Here is a 16,879-nt window from a genome sequence, read left to right on the forward strand (position 1 = left end):
CGACGGCAGGAGTGATGACACAGGGCCCGCGAAGCCCCGGGTTCTCTCCCCCGAGCCAGCTGCTCCCTCGCATCACCTGCACATTGGTGTCCATTGGCCCTGTGCCACCAGGCTGGCTCCCGGGTGCCCCTCTGACGGCCACCTGAGTGGGGTCCTGCACGTTTGGGGGCTGTGGGCTGAGACCCCCATCTGCATCTCCACCCTGGGTTCACAGCTGGCCTCCTCTGACCCTTTGGGCGTGGGCAGCTGGGTTGCCGGTTACTTTGGGTGGGAGTGCCACCTCCTGGGAATTTCAGCACAGCGAGGGCTTGGGTTGCTTCCATGCTCTCATCCCTGGGCTGAGGGGTGCAAGGGCCACTGGGCCCCACCCAGGGTGGAGGCCAAGGTCCTGCTGAGGCCAGCCCTCCAAGGACCGTCCCGGTGAGCTGACTGTGACCCTCAGGGCTGGCATGTGCTGTGCCGGCTGCAGACCCTATCGGGGCTCTTCCCACCGGTTCCCTCCAGCCTGCCTGATGCTCGTCCCTGCTTCCCACAGGGCAGGAACCCACCAGCCAGCCTGCATCACTGTTTACATCGGTCACCCACTTGTCCCCTGAAGCCGTCTCACTGCAGCCCCAGAACAAGGTGACCCTGAGCCCCCACAGCTCTCAGGGGTGTCTGTGGAGTGGCAGGCAGGGGCTCTGCTCCTGTCTTCCCTACAGCGCGGTGCTGACAGTGACCTGGGTGCCTCCCCAAGGACAGCGATTCTGAGCCCAGGCTCACCACCACTGGCCAAGAGTGGGCCAGGAAGCCCAAGGAAACTGCAGTCAGGAAGGCTTCCTGGAGGCAGAGGGCACTTTGGGCCTTGAGAGGTTGGCAGTAGTCGGGGCCCCCGGCCAAGGGCACAGCAGGGGCGCAGGCCCAGTGGACCCGGGGGGGGAGGCCGGCGGCCGGCTGGGGCCCTGTCTGCCACTTCCAGCAGCTTGTTGAATGCCTGCACCTGGGCTTTCTCTGGGGACTCCCTCCCCGAAGCTGCCCTCACTCGGAGAGCTCCCTGCGCCAGTATGGCCCTGAGAGGCTCTACTCCTGGCTGCAGTGACTGGTCCTTGGGGGCCTATGATCCAGCCCGCTCATGAGGGTCCATCCTGGGACTCCTCCCGGACCTGTTGGGCAAGGAGCACCCGGAGCTGCCAAGGCCATCAGGCACAGAGGCCACCGTGGGCGTGACCTCGGGCAGCAGAGCCCAGGGATGGGGGTCGGGGGGAGGATGTGCCCTGCCCCCTGCAGCTTCCCTGACCCCCTGGGAGCTCAGGTCAGGTGAGACCTGTCCGCTCCACCACGGGGCCTGCTGGGGAGGGAGGGTGGGGCGGGGGGCCTCCCTCAGGGCCTGCACCTGGGTGAGCCCTGCTCCTGCTCTGGGACATGGCTCGCTGTGCACCCCTCCATCTGCATCTCCTTGACGCTGCCCCCTGGCAGACCCCCATCCTCTCCCCACCCAGTGACCAGAGTAGGCTTCCCAGAGGCAATGGTGACTGCAGCCACCCTGCGTGCCCAGTGGCGGCCAGCGCTCACCCTTCATGGCGCTGCACACTCAGTAGCTCTGTGTGAGCGTGTGCACACACCGTGGGAGTGGGGTGGGAGGGTGTGAAGTGAGCCCCTGGAGGATCTGCCCAGGAGGGTCCCTCCCTCCTCCGATCCTTGCGGAGAGGCCCCCAGAGTTCCTTCTGCACAAAGCTCTGAGGTAGAGACACAGAAGCGGTTGCGAAGGAACGTGCGCATTTGGAAGCGCCCCCCCCCCCCCATCTCCAGTGGATTTGATTCTGGCTCTTGCAATTGTTTCCCGCAGCCCCACACACTGCCTGCCCTCTCAAATGGCAACAGAAGCGAAACCCACACAGGAAACCCAAGGAGGAAGAGCCCAGTGCCCGCTGACTCATTTCCCTCCGTGTGAGGGGACGGGGCGGTGGTGGGGGGCTGCCTGGGCTGCAGCCTCCAGCCCACAAGGTCCCCTTCTCTGCTCCCCTCTCCATCTGCACCGGACTGGCCTCCCGGGGGCAGAGACCCTGTGCGGGGCTCTTGGGAGCAACAATTATATGCCATTTTTGCTCCAACGCTGTGCGTGTTGGGGTTTCTTTTCTGGGTCCCTGATGGATTGTGGCCTTGTTGATTCTTGGGGATCCCTCCTAAATCCTGGCTACGCAGCTGTTGTCAAGTGTACAGGTGTTGTAAATATCTTGTCCTAAGGCCTGGCTTACCTTGGTATTTCCTCTGGTAACTTTTAGTGAACAAAAATAACCAACATGAAGGTAGTCAGATTGACCCCTATTTTCCTTTATTTTTGACAGGCTGAAGAACTCCTCTGGTGGCCAAGGGTCATAAAGACGACCAGCTCTGCTGTCTGGAGTGCCTTACCCACCGCCTGGAAGGATGGCCCTGCGTGATGCTGAGTATCATGTCAGGAGTTCTTCGGGGAGGGGCCCGCAGGTGACAGGAGTTGGGAGCAGGGAGTGGGGCTGGGGGCAGCCAGGGACATTCCGGAGGCTGAGCGGGAGGGGTGTGGTCCCAGGGCAGGCTCTGAGAACGGGTGGGCCCGCTGCGCGCAACCAGCCACGCTGGGATCCGCACACCTTCCGGTGACTCCGGCCACTGGGTTGGGCCCCCACCACGCAGACCGCGTCCCCACGTCCCCAGATGTCGCTCGGCGGGCGACATCTCGTGCTAGACCCACAGGAGATGGAGAACAGCAGCTCGGAATCCAGGACTCAGCCCCTGGAGGTGGGGAGGGTCAGAGGTCGCCCGAGCCTGCGGGGTCCCTCTCCTGCGGGTGACCGCCTGGTCGCGGCCATCCGGCGGCCGCGGCTCCGCCCCAGCTGGTCCCCCCGCACTCCGGCCCCGGGCCCTTCAGCCGTCCCCACGGCTCCTGCCGCCTCGCCTAGCCCTGACCAGGTGCCCGCGCTCGGACCCACCTTCGGACGGCCCCGGGTCGCGCGCACTGCTGCGGGGGCGCGGCCACGGCGACCGCCCCTGCCCTGCCGACTCGTGAGCTCGGATTGGCGACCCCCGCCCGGCGCACCCCGGACGTTCCCCAGCCAGCTCCTACGCCCCGACCCCCGCCTCGTGCGCCCCCAGCCTAGCCCCGTGAGCCCCGCTCGGCGCGCCCTGCACCTGCCCCAGCCAGCTCCTACGTCCGGCCGCCCCCCGCCTCCTGCGGCCCCCTGCCCGGCGACCCCGCCCGGTGTGCCTCCCGGACCCCACTCGCCGCCCCCAGCGCCTCGCTCAAGTCCCCGCACCCAGCCCGCCGCCTCCTCCCGGACCGCGCGCCCGGCAGCCCTATGAGGATCCCGGGCCGAGACCGCCGTTCCGGATCGCGGCCGCATCTGGGTCCGGTTCCGGGGCAGCGGCTGCCGGCGGCGGCGTTGCCCTTTGCAGCGTGCGGTAGGCATAGGCCGGCGGCGGGGATCGAGCGCCCCCTGGAGGCCGCCGCCGGCCCCGCCCCCGCGCAGGCCCCGCCCCGGCCCGGCCCCCAGGGCGGCGCATGCGCGCGGCGCTCCGCGGGCGGCGAGAGCGAGGCCGGTCCGCATCCGCGCGCCTGGCGCCCCATTCATGCTGGGCAGCGGCGGCGGCCACGCAGCGGAGCCCGGGCGCGGCGGCCTCGGCCTGGGCGGCCTGCGCGGCTTCAGCGGCCCCGCGGCGGGGCAGGGGCGGGCGGCGGCGCGGGCGGCGAGCTGCGATGGCCGGCGGCGGGCGCGCCCCGGGGCAGCCTGTGAGTAGGGGCTCAACTTTCCCCGCGGCGGGGCGGGCGGGGGTCCGGCGATGGTCCAGCGGGGGTCCAGGCTCCGGGCGGCTCCGGGCCGGCCTCCTCGGGGCTGCGGCCGAGCGGCGGGGAGGGGGCATACGGGGGTGGGGGGGCTGCGGCGCGCGTGTCCGCGCCCTCGCGTGTCCCTGCGGCTCCCGCTGGGTTCACGCGTGTCCGGGCGCGGCCGCGGCGCCGGCGTTGAGCCCGCGCGTCCCCGCCCGGCCGGGATGGGACCCTGGCCGCCGAGCTCGCGGGCCGCGCCGCCTCCTCACAGCCAGGCGTGGAGAAAGTTCGCTGCAGCGCTGCCGGGAGGGCCCTTCGGCCGGCCCAGGTCACCGGAGCGCGCTGGACGTCCGGCGCCGGCAGGCCCGCGGGGTCGGAGTGGGCGCCGGTCCGCCCAGGCCCGCAGGCCCGCGCGGGCTGGGAGGGGCGGTGCGCCAGCCGCGCGCCCGGCCTCCTCGCCGCCCCGCGCGGGGCCTCTCCAGGGTCAGTCGCTTCCCGTGGCCGCTCCGAGGGCTCCTGCGCGGCCCTGGGCCTGGTGGGCGACGGGGCTGGCTGCCGCGGGGCGCGATCGGGCGGCCTCGGGGAGGGGATTGCGACTCCGCGGACCCACGCCCGTTCCGAGACCACAGGGACAGCCCAGGAAGGGGGCGAGAGGAGCTCCGGCGGCCGTCTAGGGCCTGGAGCTGCCCCTGGTTAATCTGTGGGGTGCTGGGGCCACGCCCCTTGAAAGAAAGAGGGGTGTGTGTTGGGGGACGTGGACCGAGCCTTCAGCCCCGGAGCCTGGAATCCGGTGGTGCGCCTCTCCGCGCTGCCCCACCTCTTTCCGAGCCGAGGCCGGTTCTCAGGGTCTGCGCGGGGTGGGCTGAGCCTCGGTCCTCGGGCCCTGGGGAGCTCGCCCAGGCAGGTCCCCTGGCGCCCTGCTGATTTGGGGTGTGCAGGGGAGACCAGGTGCTGCGCCAGGGGCGAACTGGGAAGCCAGTGATTTCTTTCAGGCCCGGCAGCAAGTCGGCCTGGGAGGGGGCCCGGGAGTCCCCAAGTGGGCATTTCAGGTAGAGGAGACGGCGCTGCAGAGGCCTGGCCAGCCCCGGTGTGGCTGAGGTTGTGTGCTTGGGGGTAGGGGACGGATGAGAGCTGGGAACCAAGCCGACTGCCCTTTGCCGGCTCTGCCGTGGTTGGTGTGTTATAAGCCCCTCCTCACGCCAAGGAACATCTCCGCGTGTGAAATGGGGTCGGGAGGAGAGGATAACTCGGGGGAGCCGGGGAGCAGGCACTTTTCCTGAGGAGCAGGACTCGAGTGCCCCGGATCCCGGCCCCCGGCCCCCTCAGACAGGCCTGGAGGGGAGCAGGCGGCTTGGGACCACCTCCGGGAGCCTGTGTGGGGGAGGTGGGGTGACGGGGCAGCTCTTGGCTCCGGCTCTGACCGACAAGGCACCCCTGGGTAGGACGCCGTGTCTTCTACGTCCCCCATGCCTCAAGCTGTCCGAGTTCCGCCAGGGTCCAAATGTGGCTGGGGAGTTGGCCAGTGGGGTGGGGGAGATTGGGGCCGTCCCTCTGGGAAGAAGCCTCTGAGGGCCTTTGTTTCTCAGGGCGCGGAGCGGCGGTGGCCGCGGGCCGGCAGAGAAGCGGGCGGCGCGCTCTCCACGCCCTGGCGGATGGCTGAGCCGGTCCTGTGCGGGCGTGGAGGCCGCCGGGCCGCTCCCTGCCCTGCTCACCTCCCGTCGGCACACCCAGCCCTGTGCCCCGGGCAGCTTCTCCCTCCCGGCCTGGCTCTGATTGGTGCTGCGGGCACCCTCTCTGCCCTCTGCGCGGTCCAGCAGGTTCCACCCCGGCCTTTGCTCCTGCTGCTCTGCGCCCGGGGTGCCCCTCCCCCGCCAGCGTCGGGCCTGGTCCTTGACCAGCAGGTGGAAGGGCCTCCCCAGACCCCAGCGTGGGCCCAGAGCTCGCATCTGTCAGGGCTCCCCTCCCCCCGGCCGGCATGGCCCTCCCCAGCAGCCGCTCTGGAATGAATGCATTTTTTCCTGGGCAGAGCAGAGGCCCGTGGGAGTCCAGGTCTCCGTAGGAGTGTGCACAACTAGCTGGGTGACCTTGGGTCTATCTGAGCCACGGCCCCGTTCCTCGCGGGTAGGGGGAGTCCCCAGCTGTCTTTAGTGGCCCCTGTGAGGGGGTGGTCTCGACGCCCCCTTTTGCTGGCTGCAGCCCGGTACCCCTGACTGGTCCTCTGGGCAGCCCTGCTGGGGGAGGGGCAGCAGGCCCCCAGCCAGGCTGGCGTTTGGATGGCGCTTCTTCAGCTGGGTCCCTCCTGTTTAATATAAAAAGTAGGGCCCGTAATTGCATTAGGACGTGTATAATTACCCGGAGGAGGGGAGAGCCCAGCCCCGGGTAATTGCAGGCCTGCTTTGAACTGATACACCGTGAGTGATTCATGTTTTCTTTGGAGTTCGTAAGCACTCAGCCCAGGCCCTGCCGAGTCCTGAGGAGCCTGTTCTCCAGTTCTGCTCTGCCCTGGGCTCCTGAGCTGGAGGCAGGGGCTGAGGAATCCTCTCCCTGCCGCCTGGGAGGTCCCTGGCGGCCATAGTTGTTGGGGATGTCTGGGCAGGGAGTGAGGGGGTAGCTCACAGCCTGTGGGCAGGGTCCTGCGGCAACAGTGCCTGGTGCCCTTCCTGTGGGACGCTGGCCAGAGCTCCCCCCCTTTCTGGGGGCTCAGCATCCCCCCTCAGGCCCCCACCCTTCACCCGTGGAGTGCTGACCAGCACCCCCACCCCTCAGTTCTCGAGGCTTAGCATCCCCGAAGGGAAAAGGGTGTGGGGAGTGAGGCTGGGGTGGGCAGCAGGGCCCAGTCACTCACTCACATGGGCGGGTCCTGGGCTGGCCTCTGGGGCCTAGGCAGCTCTCTTGCTGGTGGGGACAGTGTCTGGGGACAGCTCGGGCCTCAGACTACAGAGGTGACAGACAGCTGGAGAGCTCGTGGCTGCTGCCCTCAGCCCGCAGGTCCGGGGACAGCTGAGGCGGGACCCTGACTAGGCACCCCGGCCTGCTCGCTGTCACCCGGGAGAGGAGCCTCGTGGTCAGCACTGCACAGACGGGGAGACCCTGGCCGGCGACCCGGTCAACCACGTGGCTGCGGGCCCCAGAAGCTACACGTAACCTGGAGTGTGGCTGCCAGCTGCCGGGCTGTGGGGAGATGAGATTGTTTGCGAGGAGGCAGGGCCGGGGCATTGGCTGGGGATGGGAGGTGCGTGCCACCCCGCTGCTGGGGGAACCGGCTCAGAGAAGGGGGCGGGGCCGGGGACGGACCCGGGCTCTTAGTGAGCAGGGCTGGGGGCGGGGCGAGGTTCGGGGGCGTGGTCTCTGAGAGCAGTGTGGGGGCGGGGCGGGGGTAGGTGGGCGGGGATGGGGCGGGGTCTCTGAGAGCAGGGCTGGGGGCGGGGCCAGATGCGGGACGTGGCTGCGAGGAGCCCCGCCTTCTGCAGGGACCACACGAGTGTTCTCTACTACCTGTGAGCAGCACTGTCCAGCCCACAAGGCGCTTGGGCAGAGAGGTGGTCACCACCATGGGAGCTTGGAGCCAGGAGCCTTGCTCCCTGGGGGGCGTGGGCAAGCCCAGGTCTGTCACCCACCTCCTGGTCCTGGGTCCCTGTCTTCTCCGCCCGGCCACGGACCGGGCAGCGGTGGAGTTCGCATGGCCCGCGCTGCCTGTTGGGGTGTGGGGCTCAGTATAGCTGCTCCCGGGGCTCCAGGCGGGGAAGGGCTCTCCCTTGCCCCTCTGGCGACTCCCGGAGGGTCAGGCCGCGCCCCACGAGTGGGACATCCCAGCGGAGGATGGGCACTGGAGCTCGGTGATGGCACAGGTGACACGCCCTATCCCTTGTCCCTGCAGGGCTGAGGCTCCTATGATGCGTGGCCCCGCAGGATCTGAGCGCCTTGGCCCGAGGCCCCGGCCCGTCATGCTGCTGCCACGTCTGAGCCCGCGGGCTCCGCTGCTGCTGCTGCTGATCCTGCTGCTGCTCCTCCTGGGGGGTGCACCCCAGGCGGGCGGGGGTCCGCAGCCCCCTTTCCGCACCTTCACTGCCAGCGACTGGGCACTGACCCACCTGGTGGTCCACGAGCAGACAGGCGAGGTGTACGTGGGCGCCGTGAACCGCATCTACAAGCTGTCGGGGAACCTGACGCTGCTGCGGGCGCACGTGACGGGCCCGGTGGAGGATAACGAGAAGTGCTACCCACCGCCCAGCGTGCAGTCCTGCCCGCACGGCCTGGGCAGCACCGACAACGTCAACAAGCTGCTGCTGCTCGACCAGCCCGCCAACCGCTTGCTGGCCTGCGGCAGCGCCTCCCAAGGCATCTGCCAGTTCCTGCGCCTGGACGACCTCTTCAAGCTGGGCGAGCCGCACCACCGCAAGGAGCACTACCTGTCGGGCGTGCGCGAGGCGGGCAGCATGGCCGGCGTGCTGATCGCTGGGCCGCCCGGCCAGGCGCAGGCCAAGCTCTTTGTGGGCACGCCCATCGACGGCAAGTCCGAGTACTTCCCCACGCTGTCCAGCCGCCGGCTCATGGCCAACGAGGAGGACGCGGAGATGTTTGGCTTCGTGTACCAGGACGAGTTTGTGTCCTCGCAGCTCAAGATCCCCTCGGACACGCTGTCCAAGTTCCCGGCCTTCGACATCTACTACGTGTACAGCTTCCGCAGCGAGCACTTTGTGTACTACCTCACGCTGCAGCTGGACACGCAGCTGACCTCGCCCGACGCTGCTGGTGAGCACTTCTTCACGTCCAAGATCGTGCGGCTGTGCGTGGACGACCCCAAGTTCTACTCCTACGTGGAGTTCCCCATCGGCTGCGAGCAGGCGGGCGTGGAGTACCGCCTGGTGCAGGACGCCTACCTGAGCCGGCCGGGCCGGGCCCTGGCCCGCCAGCTGGGCCTGGCCGAGGACGAGGACGTGCTGTTCACCGTGTTCGCCCAGGGCCAGAAGAACCGCGTAAAGCCGCCGCGGGAGTCGGTGCTCTGCCTCTTCACGCTCAGGGCCATCAAGGAGAAGATCAAGGCACGCATCCAGTCCTGCTATCGTGGTGAGGGCAAGCTCTCGCTGCCCTGGCTGCTCAACAAGGAGCTGGGCTGCATCAACTCGGTGAGCACCCCGCCCCGCTGGCCCGGAGCACGAAGCACGGCCGTCTCCCGGGTCGGTGCTGCGGCCGGCCCATCCCTTGAGAAAACAGGTGATGTGACCGTGTCCGTGTGCCCTTGCGGCCGTGGACAGAGCCCCGCCCTCGTGCCTAGCACTGTTCTGGGCTCTGGCTGGCCGGGCCTTGTCTCTTTTCACAGATGAGGTCACTGAGAAGTGAGGTGATGTCCAGGGTATGTGGCCAGTAAAGGGCGAGCTGGGGCCAGACCAGGGTCAGGCGGGCAGCAGGCACATCCCCTCTCAGGGTGCCGTCTGGAGGCTCTGCTCTCTGCTGCCCTGGTGCCTGGCTGTGCGCCTCACCTGGGAGGGCAAGAAGCTGGGGGCCGCTCAGTGCCCATTGGCCTGCACTGTATGTCCTATCTCTAGGCCCTGACGGGGCCAGCTGCTTTTTGAGGAGTGTCTGTTGCCCTCCCCCAGAAAGGACGGTCTTCCACTGGAGACCCCAGACTCGTAGGGGGTAAGGGCTTGTTCGGAGGGCCTCCGGCGCCTCTGCTGCCCGGGGCTCCTGGTGGCCCCGGGAAAGCCCGCCCGTCTCTGGCCGGGGAGCGTCGGGCCTCCTCAGTGCGGCGGGAGACTGCTGGCGGGTGCCTCGCTGCGGCCCCTGTGTGCTCCATGTGCACCCCCTTCTTGGGCACGGCCCCCACCGCTCCTCCCATCTGCCCTGGTCCCTCCCACCTCGGCCCCCAGCCAGCATCCTGGACCCGCCCCGCCCCCACCCCCCACAAACCTCAGCCGGCCTGGAGCTGCCTGACCCGTCCCCTCGCCCGCCCTCCCCGCCCGGCTCCGGAACCTGCACCATCGATTGCTTCCTTCCCCTGCAGACGCCTCCTCGCAGCCCGCCCCTCCCGCTGCCTATTAGGTGTCACCCCGCATCCTGTCCTGAGTGAACCACCCCAGCTCCCCACGTGCCCCTGGCACGCACCTGTGTGCCCCTCACGGCTCCCTGTGCCCCTGTGGTGGGGGGCGGGGCCTGGGCCTGGTGGGCGTGAGAGGTGCCCTTCACCCCGGGCTCCTGCTGCTCAAGCAGCTCCCAGGGCCTCCGTCTCCCCACGACCAACCGCAGCTGTGCCGGCCACCCCCAGCCCCGCACGGCCGCAGCGTCTCCCCGCGGGACGGCCTGGGCCTCACCCCCCGCCTCCTTTCCAGCCCCTGCAGATTGACGACGACTTCTGCGGGCAGGACTTCAACCAGCCCCTGGGCGGCACGGTCACCATCGAGGGGACGCCCCTATTCGTGGACAAAGACGACGGCCTGACCGCCGTGGCCGCCTATGACTACCGGGGCCGCACAGTGGTGTTCGTGGGCACGCGCAGCGGCCGCATCCGCAAGGTCAGCACAGGGTCATTGCCGGGGCGCCAGCGCCTGTTCCACGTGTCCTGGTGCAGAGGGGGCCCCAGTCCCCGGGACCGTTGTCTCCTCGCGCTCCCTGGGCGCTCCTGTGTTCAGCACGTGTCGAGGTCCGGGCTGGGCGTGGGGGCCTGGGGGCGGGTCAGGCCTATGGCAGCTTAAGGCTGACAGGGCCTGTTGGCCTACAGGCCTGCCCACCCACGGAGGTGACCTCCAGAAGACCGTGGGGGCGGGGGCAGGGCCAGCCGGGCGGCCCCCTCCACCCCCGCCCCCCCTGGGATCGGGTGTCGCCGAGGCAGCACTCTGTCCAGAGACACAGGGCCAAGGGCAGGGTGAGGCTGGCTGCCCGCCCGCCCCTGGCTACAGTGAGCCTGTTGGGGTGCCCTATCGAGGGGGCAGCTCCCTGGCCCCTCCAAGGGCCCAGCCTGGGGGTGCGCAGGGCGGGGGTGGGGGCGAGGGCCGGGTGGGGGTGGGCATCCTGGGATGGCAGCAGCCCCGGCGTCAGCATTGGCTGGCTGGGTGGGTAGGGACCCGCCCGGGGAGGGCTGGCTGCCGTGGGCGTAGCTCCTGGGGGCCGGAGGGTGGGGGTGCCTGGAGCCCTGAGGGTCAGCGCAGGGGTGGGGCTGGTGGATGAAATAACAGCTGGCGGAGGCTGCCTGCTGACCCAGCTTGGCCCGGGGCTCTGGGTGGGGGCTGGGCCCTGACTCTGCTTGCTCAGCCCTGGTACCCAGGCCTAGGGGGCGGGCAGGTCCCTGGTCCCTACCACGTGCGGTCTGCTGGCTCTGTGGCCTCTGGGCAAGGCCCTCTCCCAGCGCCGGCTTTTCCACCCGTGGAAGGAGCCGTGGGCCTTGGGCCCTGGGGGCTGTGCCGAGGGCACCCCGTGCTGGGTGCTGCGGGGTCCTGCCTGTGGCACTGTGGGGTCGGTGCGGGGTGGCAGGCCCACCCCGTGACCCCCTGTCCTGGCCCTACCTGGGGGGGCCTCCAGCAGGGTTCTGCCTGCTGTCCTGGGCTGGGGGGTCAGCGGAGAGGGCCCACAGACCCCGTGGGGGCACCCTGGGGAGCCGTCTTTGCCCTCTGCCACAGGAGCCCAGCTGGTGTGGGGCTGTGGGTGAAGCCTCAGGAACTCATTCCTGCAGGGCCCTCAAGCTCATCGCCTGGCAGAAGGCTAGCATCTGGGGCAGAGGGGCCCCTCCTGGTGGCCGGTGAGCTGGTGGGCAGCTGGCCAGGCAGCGACTTTGCTCAAAGGCCACCCCGTGAGGCTGGGAGGACAGGTTGGTCCAGTCCTGCCTCCCTCTGCTGCGTCCCGGCCTCACCCCTTGCCCCCGTCCCGCTGAGGGAACCTGAGGCCCCGAGGTGGCTCTCAGAGCGGCAGGACCCCATAAGCAGGTCCCATGTCAGGAGCAAGGAGGTGATAGCTGAGGCCCCCGGCTGCACTCCCTCCCCGCCTTCCGGGGCCAGTTGCCCACTGTGGCCCTGCTGGCCTTGTGTTCCACGCGGGACGGATGGCAGCCTTCCTGAGGGTGTGGGGTCTGGCTGCACCCAGGGCTGCGAGTTGGGCTGGTCGGGGGGTCTGTCGTGGAGGCATGACCCCCACGTGCCTTGCGTGGACCAGCGTGCACCTTCGGGGGGCCTCTCTCTCAGCCTCCCCATCCCCGCCGGGGCTGGGGCTGCCTGGGCGTGGGGGAAGGGGCTTCTCGTCCCCATGCTGGGCCTGGCCCTCTGTCCCTGCACCCGCCGGCTCCTTGACCTGCAGTTCCCACCTGAGGCCTCCAGCCTCGACCCCCTCAAGGGGCTCTGCTCCCGACCGCCCGCCTCTCGCTGACCTGGCCTTTGGCTGCACATTCCTAATTCCTGCCCCTGCCTGGCCCCTCCCGCGTCGTCCTGATCGGGCCTGGGGGTGGAGGTGGCTGTGGTCCAGGGCCCGTTGGCCAGCTGTGCCCGTCCCCACAGGCTCCCAGTTCCCTCCTCTGGGTCTGGGAGGGCCGGGCCTGGGGTTCAGTGCAGGCCTGGCCCCCCGCCCTGTCTCCCCGCATTCCCAGAGCCCGGGCCTGGGGCCCCTCCCCGCCTCTGCCCGGCCTGCTGCGCTGAGATGGACACGCCCCGTCCTCCCCACAGCTGGTCCTTCCTGGGCTTTAAACAGCGACTCCGGGAGCTCTGGGGACGCGGCTGGCTCCGGGCCACCTCCAAACGGCGTTGTGTAAAATTGCAGCCTATTAACTGAAGAGCTGCCAACAGGAGCTGCCATGGGCTGGCTGGGGTGCCCCTGGGTCCCCGCCCTCCCCGCGCCCTGCCTGCACCTGCCCCCACCCCCCACCCCGTCCCCTTCTGCTCATCTCCAGACCCACCAGGAGTCCTCGAGTTGGCCCAGGTGCCCGAGGCAGGTGGGGGGGCCTCCGGCCCTGGACTCCTGCCAGGGGTGCCCCCCACCCTCCCCAGCCACGATGTGGGCCGGGGGGGAGCACCTGTCCTCCCGGGGCTGTGGGGCCAGGGCCAGGCGGGGACACAGCCGAGCCCTGCTGCAGGGGTCCTTCAGGGTGGAGGGGCCACCGCTGCATCCCCTGGCAGCCCTGGCCCCTGCCCCACACCCCCGGGGAGAACCCTCCGTGGGCCGCTGGGACAGGAACGCCCCTTCCTCTCCAGGGGCCTTGTCTCCAGAAGCTGCTCTGGGAAAGGTGGCGGCACCTGCTCCCCGCCCCAGGATGCTGAACCTGGGAGATCCCGAAAGCTGGGTGGCTGTGGGGGGACCCTCCCTCCAGGGTGGTCCGGCAGCCCCTCCGCGGGGCCCCAGTGCAGGCCTTGCAGCCTTGTGCTGACCGTCTGTGAGCATCCGTGGGGCCCGTGCTCCTCATAGCCAGGCCTGTGCAGGATGGGGTGCGGGAGGTGTTCCGGGGGTGGGAACAGGGGGCTCACAGGTCAGAGGGGCCCTCGCCGTGCGGGAGGGATTGGGCCTGTCCTGCGCGTGGTAGACAGATCTCTGGCACCCTGTGGTGGGCAGCATAGACCACAGAGGTCTGGTCTGGGGCGCCCAGTCGTTCTGGAAAGTAGGGTCACTGCGTCAGCTGCTGTTGCAAGGGGGGTGGGTGCAGGGCTTGCAGCAAGGACCTCTGGCCAGATGGTCACCGCTGCCTGCCCTTGGCATCCCTGGCCGTGGCCCCTGCCTGTGAGAGGAGGCCCAGCAACTTCTGCAGCCCCCATCCCAGCTCTGTGCAGCCTCCACAGCCGAGGGCGGACTCTGCGGGCAGCTGTCCCCTCCTCCCTTGCAGGGCTCAGCCTTGGGGGGCCCCCCTCCACGCGCCACCCCCGTCGGAGCTGTGAAGTTGTTACTTCTCAGTGCGGTGCATGGGTCGTCTGCAGTCAGACGAGGAGACCGAGGGTCAGGGAGGACCACTGCTTGTGGGCTAGTCTGTGTGTTGAGAATCGAGGACAGGAAGCATGAGATTCCTGGGCCCCCGCTCCCACCTCACCAGGTGTGTCTGGCCCAAGTACAGCCCTCAGGCCTCCTGCAAGTCCTGTTTTAATTACCTAATTACCACCAAGAGGAAATCGCTAATTGCTTTTTCAGTATCAGATTCCTTCTGGCCTTCCTGAGAACGGACCGGGCCGGGGCCTGGAGCAGCCCCCAGCCAGAGCAGGGGGTGCCAAGGTGGCCCGTGAGGGGTGGGAAAGGTCCGGGAGCAGGCCTGTCGGGGGCCTCAGGCCTGACCAGCAGGGAGGTGGGGAGCAGGGGCCGCTGTCCCCTGGGGACAGGGAGCAGGCTGGGCTCCAGCGTCTACAGGAGGAGGGCACCCATGCGGTCTCAGCCCCGCGGCCCACTGCCTCTTCCTCTGCTTGGAGACCAGGAGGGGTCAGCCAGGGTGCCCCCGCTTCATAGCAAGGAATCGGGTTGTCTTGGGTTGGGCGGGACAGGGCACTTTCCCCTCCTGAGAGGGCCAAGTCAGGCAGCCCCCTGCCTCCAGGCGGCGAGGGCGCGTGCCGGCCTTGGCAAGCAGCCTGCATGGCCCAGACGTCCTCCCAGGGCCCCCGCCCGCCCTTGGCCCGGAGAATGGACCCTTTGTTGGCTCTGGGCTGGACGGACAGCTGACCTGGCCGGGCCGTCAGCTGCCTGCCCGCAGCCGCTGGCCAGGGCCTCATGGCGAGGGGTGTGGGGTCAGCTGGCTGGAGGGGCCCCGGGGCCGGGGTCCCTGTGCAGGACCTGCCTGTGCTGTGCCCTGGGCTCCGGGGTCCTGTCGGCCGGGACGCTGGGATGGGGCCAGCCTGTGTGGCCGTCTCCCCCGAGCTCCTGCAGGCCTGCTGCCCCAGCGGGTGGCCCTCGGGTGGCAGCTGGAGGCAGGGGTGTGTGTGTCCTGCCGTCCTGCCAGCTGGCTGGCCCCGTGCCTGCCCCGCACGCCCCTTCTCCCTGGAATGCTCCCCTGGCGGCCGGCCACCCCCTCCCCTGCTTTGCCCCAGGTGCAACTGGCGGTCCCGGCTCCTGGCTTCTCGGGCAGGTTGGGGGACATGGGATTCCCTTTCTGTGGGCTCCAGGGCCCGGCAGCCCTAAAATCAGCCCTGGCGGCTCGTGCGGGCCCCAGGACTGGCCAGAAGCCCTGACTGGCACCCGTGGGCTGGGCCCCTGCTGAGCCTGGCCAGGGGGTTGCCCAGCACGCAGTGTGGGGGCACCTGCCTCCCCAGCACCCCCGGCGCTCTGCGCCCTCCAGAAACGGGGCTGCCCCGTGCCGGCAGGTGGGTGGTGGACGGCGCCTGGCGGGTGGACAGCTGGACAGGCACGCTCCGGCCGCAGCTGTTGGCAGCCACCTGTTGGAGTCGGTCAGCCCGCGGCTGTGGGCCTGGGGGTGGTGGCATTCCGGAACCTGGCTGGCTGCGCCCCCACCCCGGCTCCAGCGTGCACCCCCCCATGCGGGCCTTCCCTGCAGTGTCTCCCCCATCCCCCAGGGTGGGCGCCCCCAGGCCTCACCCACAGCCCGGCCGGTATTCTCTGCCCTGAGAGGGGAGGGTCAGGGCGTCTGCAGGGAGAGCCTGGGGCCCAACACTGGCCCGGTTCAGCACCCTCCCGAGGGCTCCCTGCCCAGGTCCGGGTGTGGTCAGTCAGGCCAGGCCCAGGCAGGCCTCCCCGGGGTCTGGGGGTGGGCGGTGCATCTGCAAGGGCCCTTTGCATCCCCGGCGCCCTGCCCTGCCTCCAGCCGGCAGTTCCCCACCGCCTGGCCGCATTCCAGCCTGGGCCTGTCGGCCTGGTTGGCTGGCTCTGGGGGTTTGCTGTGGGGCCTGCTCGCCCGGGCGCCATCTGCTGGGTCATTTAGTCCCTGAGTGGCTGTGGGTGGGGGACAGGGGGATGCTGAGGGTGTGTGGAGGGGACACTGAGGGTATGTGGGAGGGACGCTGAGGGGGTCGAGGAGGGACGCTGAGGGGGTCGAGGGGGGGATGCTGAGAGGTCGGGGGGAACACTGAGGGGGTCGGGGGACGCTGAGGGGTCGGGGGGGACACTGATGGGGTGGGGGGACACTGAGGCAGAGTCCGCACAGTCAGGGCACGTCTGGGCTGGGCTGGGGCACAGGCCGGACTCCTGGCCTCCTTGGCCTGGGGCTGCCTGTGGGGTCCCCTCCAGGCCCAGCCTGGGGGATGAAGGCTGGGCTGCTGTGGCCCCCCGCCCTGGCTCCCCCAGGCTGTTTGGGCAGCTCTAGGCCCAGTCCGGCCCCCCAACCCCCCCACAGCCCAGCTGGACTCGCCTCTTCCGGGTCTGGTTTGACTTAAGCCCGCCCGCCTGGCGGGGCAGCAGCTGAGCGGATGTGGGGGGGCCGCGGGCCCTCAGGAATGCGGCCCCCCCACCCCCATCCCTCCCTCCCCTCCCCCTGCCCCATGGCCTCCGCCCGGGGACGCCCGCCCCCGTGGGAGCTGGCCTGAGCCGGGGGTGTCTGCCGGCCAGTCAGGCCCGCCCCGCCGCGTCCTGTGAATGAGGGGCAAGGAGCAGGGCTGCTGGGCTGCGGTGGAGGTGGGCCGAGGGCCCCACGCGGCCTGGGAGGAGCCCCCAGCCCGGAGCCAGCCCTGCGGGCTGGACCTAGCCGGCAGGACGCTGCCCCACGGGTCCTCTCTCTGGAAAGCCCCTTGGGTCTCTCGCTGTTAATTAAATACATTTGTTTGGTAAAAGCAGCTAAAAATACTTGCAGCCTTGCGAGCAGCAGGGAAGAGCTGGCTGATTAGCGCCCAGCTTGTTCGGGGCTTGGGATACCTTTCAGCGCCGGTGCCATGCCTGCCCCTCCTGCCTTCTAGCCGGGGTGCCCCCCTCTTGGAGCAGCCCCTCAGTCTCCTGCCCAAGGCGGGGGGCCCTCTATCTGCACCGGACATCCACGTGTCTCCTCCCCTCCGCACAAACAGCCCTTCCCCGGGACGCCGGCCTGGCCCGCGGCCCCTGCCTGGGCTGTGGCCCTGGAGACGGGGGTGGGGCGGGTGCCGGGCGGCGCTGGTCTGCCCCTGGGGACCCCCGCGCCTGGGCTGTGGTCTGCGCCGCCTGACGAGGTGCTCCAGGTGCAGTGGTCCTGCCAGGCTCCTCCGGGAGGGGCTGGGGCAGGAAGACCCCCCCGAC

General features: G+C 69.8%; 1 protein-coding gene across 1 annotated transcript in view; it reads left to right on the forward strand.

Annotated features, from left to right (window-relative positions):
- The first annotated feature begins 3,695 nt into the window (after positions 1-3,695).
- PLXNA1 (plexin A1) overlaps positions 3,696-16,879 on the forward strand; it is a 39,518-nt gene continuing 26,334 nt past the window's right edge. Inside the window, exons 1-3 of the mRNA XM_027522308.1 lie at positions 3,696-3,742; positions 7,656-8,904; positions 10,105-10,287. Coding sequence (XP_027378109.1) covers positions 7,669-8,904; positions 10,105-10,287 — 1,419 coding nt within the window. The 5' untranslated portion in view covers positions 3,696-3,742; positions 7,656-7,668. The remainder of the gene's footprint in view (positions 3,743-7,655; positions 8,905-10,104; positions 10,288-16,879) is intronic.

This window comes from Bos indicus x Bos taurus, chromosome 22, assembly GCF_003369695.1.
Source record: "Bos indicus x Bos taurus breed Angus x Brahman F1 hybrid chromosome 22, Bos_hybrid_MaternalHap_v2.0, whole genome shotgun sequence".
NCBI classification, from domain to species: Eukaryota; Metazoa; Chordata; class Mammalia; order Artiodactyla; family Bovidae; genus Bos; species Bos indicus x Bos taurus.